The following is a 9420-nucleotide window of genomic DNA, read 5'->3' on the forward strand; positions in this document are numbered from 1 at the left end:
GTGGGTGTCAGGGACCCTCCCAAGGCTGTCGGAGAGGATGAGGAGGGGGTCCCTTCGTGCCCCCCCGAGGGCGGGCGAGTGTCGGGGTGGGCGTCCCGCCCCGCTGCCGGCCCGAGCCGGGCGGTGACTCACCGCTCTGCTCGCCCAGGAACACCAGCTTGAATTTCCGCAGCGGGTTCCCGAAGTCCCCGCCCGACGACATGATGGAGGAGCCGCCGCCGCCGCCCCGCGCTCGCTCCGCTCCCCGCGGCGGCACCCGCGACCGCTCCCGCTGCTTTCCGCCTCCGCCTCCTCCTGCTTCTCCTCGTCCTCCTCCTCCTCCCCGGCGAAGGCTGCGGGTCCCGGTGAGCTGCCGGTGTCGGTGCCGCCGCTTCGCCCCCCCCCGCTCTCCCGGAGCCGGCGCTCCGCCCGCCCTGCGCACGCGCTGTGAGCGCTTCCCTCTCCTACGGACCGGGAATGGTTTGGGTTGGGAGGGACGTGGAGAATCATCCCGTTCCACCCCCTGCCATGGGCAGGGACACCTTGCACCAGAACAGGCTGCTCCAAGCCCCATCCAGCCTGGCACTGGACACTTCCAGGGATCCAGGGATCCAGGGACAGCCACAGCGTCTCTGGGCAGCCTGTGCCAGGGCTTCCCCACCCTCACATCCTCAGCATCAGTGTAAGGTCTGAAAGATATACCCAGTCCTTAAAACCAAAGGCTTAATCCTAAACTTACAGAAATATTCCTTTCAGAGGAGCATCCCTGGGGAGCAGATCCCTCACAGAAGGGTGATGTTTCCCAGGGAGGTCAATGATCCTCCCTGCCATCCTTTAACAGTGGCTGAGGGCCCTCCACCTTTTGCTGGAGGGGCCAGCTTTCCCTTCCACTATTTTTTGCCCATTTTCCCCTATTCTGCCCTCAAAGTTCAGTGGTTTAGGAAGTTCCCAGGTGCATCCTGGCCCCTCCTGTTTAAACCTTGGCTGGGAGATTGTTCCAGAGCATCTCTGCTCTGATAGTCAGGGAAATGGCATCTTCTGCATGTTTAGTCCCCCATTTTGAAAGCCTTTCTATTTTTGATAGTTTCATTTATACTCCCTCGATGTGATTAACTGCTTCTCCATGGGTAGTTTTGTTGGTTTTTTTTTACCCAGGCCTTGAAGTGCCAGTGAACTAAAAAAAAGAAAATGTGTCTTTAATCAAGTGATTAAATTTAAACAAGTTTTAGTAGATATGAGCAGAATCTCCCATGCAGCTCTGCACCCAGCATCTGGGAGCACTTCCACACCGGTTGTGTGGCTGCTCTCCTGCACCACGGAAAAAGGGAACCCAGACTGGCAGAGACTGGTCTGACATTATTTCAAATATTAAATACATATATTGTCCTTGTTCCTGTGTCAGGGTGCATTCCAGGATCTTTCCCACGGGTCCCAGGGAAAACAAGGCAGAGGAGGAAATAGGCGAACGAGGTTTTCTTCTAAAGTCTATTTGAACACTTTTTGATTGTTTTCATCATGCGATGAGTCTGAAAAGAAGTGGAGGCAAGGCCAGGGAAGCCTTAAAAAGGAGGAAAAGCTTCCTGGAGGTTTTTTTTTGTGTGATAAAGAAAAAGGAAGTCATCGAGTCACCTCAGCTTCTCCATTTAAATATCACAAAAAAAGGTTTGGAAGTTGTGCTGCTGCAACAGGGATTCAGTTTCCTGGCTGTGAAACGATGCAAAAGGCAAAAAAAAAGGCACATTCTAGTTGGAACTAAGGGCTGTGTCCTAACAGAGAGCATGCTCAGCCACCAGAACAAGCTGCCAGGAGCAGCACTATCTTTGTATCCAGGGAAAATCAAGAGCAGGAGCCTTTGTGAGAAAGATGCTTTCACCGAGAGAGGAGTGATCTGCTTCCATAAGGCCATAAGTCACTGGAAACCTATTGACTGCGACGTGCAGGAGACTGAATTCCGTGATTTAACAGTCCCTTTTGGCTTTAAAATGTATCCATCTATGATAGATGTCAGAGACATTCCTCAGTGGAGAGATGGACTCGTTTCTCATGGAGACACAGAGGACAACAAGTCATTGGGAGGGGGATCCCTACAATCTGTTACTGCTGTACCCCAAACTCAGCCTGGGGCAACACTCCCTCCTCAGCCACGTTTTGTGGGTGGAAGAAAGGTGAGTCCCCAGGAGGTGCAGAGAGAATTAAAGGGTGCAGTCCCACTCCATGGGCACACAGCACTGGAATAAGGGCATGGAATAAGGAGTCATCCTGGACCTGCTCCTAATCCTGGTGCTCATCACAGCTTCCCCTACAAATACAGCACCAGCCAGTCCCCTCCAGTCACAGCAGCCCCTCCTCAATTTCCTCTGGGGCTTCAAAGATCATGGGAGGAGAAGCCCAGGTTTCCTGGAGTGGGAGTGCCAGCTTTAACCCAGCTCAGACTCCTGCAGTGCTCCTTAGTCAAGTGTCATTCCCAGGCTGGCCCTGCCTGGGGCTCGCCAGGTGGGATCAAAGGGCAGCATAACATCCACGTGGGCAGTTCTGTCCCATCTCGGGAGCACCAGGAAAACACAGCTTGGAGCTGGGAACACGTGTCCTTGCATTGCGGAGCAGAGAGCAAAGGTGCCGTGGATCCCCTCTGCCCTCTCGATGTGCCAGGCAGGTGGAGACACAAACCTTGTCCTTTCACATTCCTTCTGTCCCCTCCGTGCCCCAGGGCAGAGGGGATGAACATCAGGGGTGTCACATGTGTGTCTGGAGCCCCAGGCACTCAGAAATGCAGGACGGGACTGGATCACAGAGCAGGAAATGAACTTGCCACGTGGATGAACTGGAGGGAGAAAGTCCGTCAGGAGCTCTGACAGCTGCAGCAAGAGCAATTGGAGCAGCCATCAGTCAGCAGAGCAGGAAATCCTGACACAAAATCCAGCTGCCAGGCAGGGAACGGCTCTGAGAAGGGGGCTCAGGGATGTGGGCTCCAGAGTGAGCATCTGCCATGGAAAAAGGGGGAAACTGGAGCCAGACTGGAGAGACGGGAGCTAGGAGGAGGGAAAAGAGCCTGTGGGAAATTAAGGTTTGTGTGGCATTTTGAGGCAGTTTGGCACGGGATGGATTTTCCTGAGCCAATTCCAGACTGTCAGGCCTGGGGAGCACAGGACCACAGGCCCATCTCTTCCCAGGCAGACCCCCTGCCCAGCTCCTCTCCCACTGAAAAATCAGGAAGGAGGTCCCCGCCAGCCCAACCTTCCTACGCTTAGGATTTAGTGATTGTCAATAATTTTTTTTAAACTGATACTAAAGGCCTAAGTAAATGGCCGCCGTGACGCCACACTCAAGGTGGCCACTGCACCCCGCTGGGGCGGGGCCCGGGGGCGAGCTCAGCACTGCCACGTGGCTATGCCACACTCAACATGGCCGCCGCGCCGTGATGGACGTGTCTTGTGGCCAATCAGTGTGCGAGGACGGGCGGAGGGCGGGCCGTGGCTGGCGGGGCCCGCGGTGATAGGCGCAAGGCAGGGTGCACTGTGCAGCCGTTGCCGTGTGGCGGCGCTGCCCGCTGCGTGTGGGAGGCAGGAACGAGGTGTCTGCCATTACTGCCCGCACCCCCGCGCCCTCCCCGCCGCCGCCTTTAGGACACCAGGGCCCCGCCGATAGCACGGGTTGTCCCAAAGTTGTTGCCTACGGGAGTTCTCGGGGGGCTGTCCGAGAGTTAGAGCTTCCGGGAGGCATCGGTGGGCGGAACGCGGGGAGGGAGCCGCGGGACGGAGGGAGCCGATTGGGGGCGTACCGAGGCACTGTGGGGGAACGGTTTGAGCGATGGACCGCGGCGCCGGATGATGGCGGCGATTCCGAAGGTACCGCGGATAGCCACCGGGAAGGGGAGTGGGAACGGGGAAGGACGGGGGGACACAGGGAAGGGGAGGAACAGGAAAGGAGGAATAGCCTTGGTCCTTGAGACAGCTGAGACAGCCCCAGCCCTGCTGCTGGAGGCCCTGATCCGGCCCTGGTTTGGTTTCGGAAGGACGTGTGTGTGTGCGTGTGGGGGCGGGGGGGGTGATCTTGAAGGGATCCAGACCTCGAGATCGTGCCCTGGATCTGTCTTGGTGCTCCTGGACCACGGGCAGAGGTACCCACACACCCCTGCTCCCCATCCTCACACACCTAGAGGTCACCTCAACTCTGTTAGAACCCTCGTCTCCTGGCCTTGGCAGATCCCTGTCCCTCTACATTGGGACATTTGGGACATCGGTATTTATCCCCCATCCTGGTTTGGCGACAGCAAAGCTTTTTGCCGGATGGATGAACTGTTTCCCTCCATCCGTGTGGAGGTGGGACAAGCACGAGGGTGTTCACAGGCTATCCAACCACGTCCGTGAGAGCGTTGGATAGTCCAAACGCTCCTGGAGCTCTGGCAGCCTTGGGGCTGTGCCCATTCCCTGAGGAGCCTGGGCAGTGCCCCATCTGGGGGGAAGAACCTTTTCCTAAATCCAACCTAAAGCTCCGTTGATGCAGCTCCAGCTGTTCCCTCGGGTCCTGTCCTAGAGCTGTAGTAACTGGAGGTGTTGGTGAAACTGCTCAGAGGATCTGCCACGCTGTTGTATTTTAACCACTGCAGGTGCTGTGCTCGGAGAAGGGAGTGTTGCTCAGGCAGGTGCTTGCCCTCAGCAGGTGAGAAAACATACACGACCAAAAATTTGCCTTTTTTTTTTTTTTTTTGCCAAATCTTCTAATAGTGGAGGTAAGACTTTGAGCTGGGAGCTGAAAGGGCTGTGGGATGGGAAGAAGGGGAAGTCCTTGTGCTTATGGGATCAGGCCGTGCCTTAGCAAGAGCATTTGCAAAAGGACATTGGTCACATATTTCCCATAGGTCAGGGAAACCAGAGTTGTTAATCATTATCTTGTTTCCTACAGATTTTTAATCATTATCTTGTTTCCTACAGAGCAGCAACACCCAGACAAAACCGTCTATGTGCTGCAGGTAAGGTCTGTTGTCAGTCCAGTTTTGAGGCAAAAATTCACTTCCGTCAAATAAATATTAAACATTGGAGCATTTGTGTTTAACTTTGGGGGGTTTTAGCCAATTTTGAACTGGTTAAATAACCTGAGCAGGTGTTCTTCCACTTTCATATGGTTTTTTCTAACATTTTCTTCTTTTTTGCCTTGTTCTTGGCTAAGCAACTGGCACCAGCCATGGTGTTCTGTAACATCAGTATGGGTTTGGGGCTCTCAGAGCACCTGCAGATGTTTGTTTGCAGCTGGAAACATGTTTGCTCTGCTTTCACTTTAAGGTGATGCACTCCTGAGTTGCCACAGATCCTACAGATCCCGACCTACACATGGAATTGGGAAGTTTAAATACCTGCTCCCAAAGGAGGTAGGCAGAAGGACTTCCTTCTGTGTTTGCTTTCCCAAGGTAGTCCTGAAGCATATGGAAGGCCAGGCTGGATGGGGTTTGGAGAAACCTGGGATAGTGGGAGGTGTTGGAATGGGATGAGATTTAAGGTCCCTTCCAATCCAAACTATTTGATGATTCCATGAAGTACCCACTCACCACACTGCAGAAATGCTTCATTTTGGCCAGTACATTCCTGTGGAAGTTAGTGAGTAGCTTTGGAAGGGAGGAACCTCTTCCTGATGTTGAATTTAACACCTAAACTCTTCCAGAATATTGTGAGCAGGTCTTATTTGCATGTAACCTTTTCACGCTCCCTGAGACTTGGAAAGACATCCATTTGTGTGGAAGGAGGAAACAACAACAAGTCAGCTGCCTTTTAGGCAGGAACTGAAATAAACAGCAGGTTTATTTCTACTGGTTTTACTCCTTTCTTTCTTCCTCTGGAAGAAATTAATCACAGCATGAGTGTGTTTTCCATGTGATGCCATCCAAGAGCCGAACTTTTATTCCCAGCATGGTTCAAACCAGATACTTTCTATTTTATTTTATTGTATTTTCTTTTGGAAAACAGGTTCCAAAGAGGAGAAAGGAAAAGGTGCAGATGAAAGAGATCAGTGCTGGCACTGAGTACCAGTATGGAGATGTCAACATCCAGATGACTTCCTATGATCTGTGCCTGGTGGAGCACTTTGCTCAGTATGTCCATAGACTCTGCAACCGGCTCTCAGTCCAGGTCAATGAGAGGTAGGGGGAAATCTGTCCCTCTGGATTATGACCACCTGCAGATCAGGGCACACTCCAGTCTCCCTGAGAGACTCCCATTCGGATGTAAATCCAAATCTCTCACCTTCCCTGTGGTCTCTTTTTGTGTGTCTGTACAATTTTGGATGCTGTATTCATGACAGGAAGGCTGAAATGGAGTTTTTCAGGCACTGACTTGAGCAGATTCCAAGGAAAAAATAGCTGTTACATTTCCTTCCTCTGAGGAAAAGGCTTTAAGCCTGTGGGTGCAGAGCCTGGGAGTTGCTGACATTTGCTGCTGGTTTTCCTTCCTGGTCTATGATCCAGGCTCTGCACATCACCCTGGTTATCCAAACTGGAATGAGCTTGGGAAAGCCCTGAAGGTGCTGGGTGAGCTTCCTGCTACTTCAGTTTAGGAGGAGAGGATGCTTCAGGAGCATCCTAGATCTCCAAAACAGGTGTATCCCAACAGCCACTCCACTGGTTTTAATCCCTGAGGAATGTGAGGCAGCATCTTGGTGCCTGAAGTGCTCTCAGGGAGCTGCAGGCACTGGGGAAAGCACTGAGGGAATAAAACCAGTGGTGACTCTCTAAAATGTGTATTTTCACTTGTACCCTCTGAGGTTGGATGTGGTTCAGTGTATAGAGAAAGAAAGGATTTGCCCTTCAGACTGGAAATTGAGGGGAAAAGGTGGGCAGGAGGATGGAGCTGGGATGTAGCTGTGGGAATAGGGATGAGGAGGCTGAGGTCTCTGAGTATGGGGCAGAGTCTGATCCACTCCCAGTCACATTCCCATTAAATCTGAGCTGTAAACAATGTATTTTGAGTGGTGCATTGCAGCAGCAGTTTCTAGCTCTGTCCCAAAAGACAAAATAAGTCAGAACTCTTGCTTTCCTTGAACTATGAAGAAGTTAAAAGTTCTCAGGCTGGTGTTCAGAGCTAATCCAGGTTTTTGCTGGCAGCAGTGCTGCAGAGCTTCCCCCTTATCTCCTTCCAGCAAAACAGCCGGCCTCTACCAGCATCTGATTTGCAAGATACGTCCTTTGCATAATTAATTTCCCATGAAAAGTTAATCTCCTTTCCCATTCTCTGCTGTGGAGGTTGATTCATCCCTGTAAAGTAGTGCAGATATCCTGCCTGTCCTAAGCACTGCCCTCTGGCTTTTGCAGCTATGCCATGCCCACCAAAACCAATGAGGTGCTGTTCCTGGAAGAGAGGGGATCCAAAATGCAGCTGGATGCAGTCCTGACCACCCACCAGAGGGTTGTCCAGGTAGGAGCTGGGATTTGCTGACAGCGCTGGGCCTCTCCTGCAGCACTTCCCATCACAGGCTCCCCAAACCCCTCGAACATTTAACAGATGAAAGGCATCATTTGGGCATAAATGGAAGCAAAAAGTCTAATTACATTTTCTGCTGAGTGTTGCTCCTGAACTAGAAGCCCAGAAGGGTTTCCTGGCTCTGTTTTTCAGGCAGAAGATTTAAGATCTATTTTCTGCAGAATAATTGATATGAGGGGTAGAAAAGTCATGTTTAGGGATGAGTCATCAGAGAAACTCACGGCGTTAGATGGGATATTGGGAAGGAATTGTTCCCTGGGAGGGTGGGGAGGCCCTGGCACAGGGTGCCCAGAGCAGCTGTGGCTGCCCCTGGATCCCTGGGGGTGTTCAAGGCCAGGCTGGACACGGCTTGGAGCAACCTGGGATAGTGGAAGTTGTCCCTGCCCATGGCAGGGGTGGGACTGGATGATCTTTAAGGTCCCTTCCAACCCAGACTATCCTGGGATTGTTCTCCTGCAGCTCTGTCATTTCTGCTTTCAGATCCGTGGTTTGAGTTCAACGTTTGCTCCCATACTCCTGGAAATCATTCAGAGTAACCAGCCTGAGGGGGTCCATCTGTTAGTGAAACAGGTAGATTTACATTTCCCAGTGCCTTTCCCTTTTGGAAGCAGAGATGATCCATGCCATGAATTTGCTTTGAGAGCACAAACCTGGTCCCGAGCCTACTGTCTGCTCTAGACTTGGGGATACCAGGAATCCCCAAGAGCCAGGCAATCCCTGATCCATGAAAATCCATTGCTCCTAATTCTCAGTAAGTGTTTCATTTCCCATTTAGCCTTCTCTAATTAGTGCCACAGGAAGTGCCTTCCCAGCCCCTCCCATGGATCTGTAGGAAAGGGCAGTTGCAGGTTCCTTTCCTTTGCTGCCACAGATTCCCTGTGTGAGCCTTAAGGAAACATTTCACTTCAGCAGTGCTTCTCCACCTCTTCTCTGGGAATCCCCAGGAACATCATGGAGCAGTTGATAGCAAGGCTGGGACTGGAATCCCAAATGCTATGCCCTGCTTTGATGGAATTCGCTCCAGGAGGAGCATTCAACTTGTTTTCTGTTGGAAGCCCAATGGTTTTCCAGCACTGAGTGACTTCCCACTGGGGCTTTCCACTCCCTGGGTGCAGTGGGCATTTAAGCCTTTAGTTTTTCCACTCTCGAGGGGTTGTCTTTGGGAAAGGGTTTGCGTGATCCTCACTTGTGGTGGTTTTCCCTCCCTCTGTAGCACACGGAAGCCGATTTCAAGAGCCGACTGAAGTCTCGACCACAGCTGGAAGAGCTGCTGGCACAGATGTCCTGAGGTGAGGAACAAGGTGCCATCCATGGGCTGTTCCAGCCTCCAGAGGGTGCTTCCTATGCTTCCTACTGATCACTCGGTGAATTGGAAGGAATTCCCAGTGTCAGCAACCAGCTTGTCCCAATAAAAAAAATAATGCATTTATATCTGACTGGTTTGTACTGGGAGCAAAGGTGCCACAATGGAATGTGGGTTTGCTTTCCTTCAGGTTGTTTTTTTTTGTTGTTGTTTTTTTTGGTTTTTTTTTGGTTTTTGTTTTTTTTTTTAATACCTGCCTATTTTCCTTTTGATAGGTGGGGGTTTCTGCAGAAATCTCTGCGAGTGAATAATGCTGTGCTACAACAATCCCACGAATTGTTACAACCAAATTTGATGGATGCCAAGAGAAACTGTGCCAGAAACTGGTTTGTTTGGAGGCTTTTTCTCCCTTTCTACGGAGTGGCTCGTGAAAAAGACAGAAAGTAACTCATTCATTTACACTCTCCCCCAAACCGGGGCTGTCCAGGTGTTGCTTGTGCTTCCATGCCCGCTGTGATTTTTGGCCAGCAGTGCTGGAACCCAGCCCCTCGGCATTCCCAGCACCCACAGCCCTGGCAAATAGCCTGGAATGTTCCTTCTGGCAAAAGCCATGGGTGCTCTTTCTCTTGGCTTATTTGCCAGTAAGTGGTGGTCAGATTAGAATCCATTTTT

General features: G+C 51.6%; 1 protein-coding gene across 2 annotated transcripts; it reads left to right on the forward strand.

The window, feature by feature from the left end:
- Positions 1–3526: 3526 nt before the first annotated feature.
- LOC121673184 (39S ribosomal protein L48, mitochondrial-like) lies at positions 3527–9131 on the forward strand. 2 transcript variants are annotated; one of them, XM_042046281.1, is made up of 9 exons: positions 3527–3824; positions 4586–4638; positions 4911–4948; positions 5259–5344; positions 5937–6109; positions 7277–7379; positions 7926–8015; positions 8659–8734; positions 9024–9131. In XM_042046281.1, the coding sequence occupies exons 1-8, from the start codon at positions 3804–3806 to the stop codon at positions 8731–8733; spliced, it is 639 nt and encodes a 212-aa protein (XP_041902215.1). In that variant the 5' UTR covers positions 3527–3803; the 3' UTR covers position 8734; positions 9024–9131. The 2 variants fall into 2 exon arrangements, with proteins under 2 accessions (XP_041902215.1, XP_041902214.1); XM_042046280.1 differs by lacking the exon at positions 9024–9131 and having other exon boundaries at positions 8659–8873.
- Positions 9132–9420: the final 289 nt, after the last annotated feature.

The sequence above is a fragment of the Corvus kubaryi genome, unplaced genomic scaffold, assembly GCF_017639235.1.
Source record: "Corvus kubaryi isolate FWS band 111438036 unplaced genomic scaffold, C.kubaryi_AGA036_p1.0 65275, whole genome shotgun sequence".
Classification (NCBI taxonomy): Eukaryota; Metazoa; Chordata; class Aves; order Passeriformes; family Corvidae; genus Corvus; species Corvus kubaryi.

What these genes read in the sequence shown, in the direction of transcription:
- LOC121673184 (XM_042046281.1), top strand. Translation starts at nt 3,804, where the DNA reads ATGATGGCGGCGATTCCGAAG. An exon ending in TGATGGCGGCGATTCCGAAG is followed by an intron (nt 3,825 to 4,585) that starts GTACCGCGGATA and finishes TAACCACTGCAG; the next exon opens with GTGCTGTGCTCGGAGAAGGG. An exon ending in TCAGTCCAGGTCAATGAGAG is followed by an intron (nt 6,110 to 7,276) that starts GTAGGGGGAAAT and finishes TGGCTTTTGCAG; the next exon opens with CTATGCCATGCCCACCAAAA.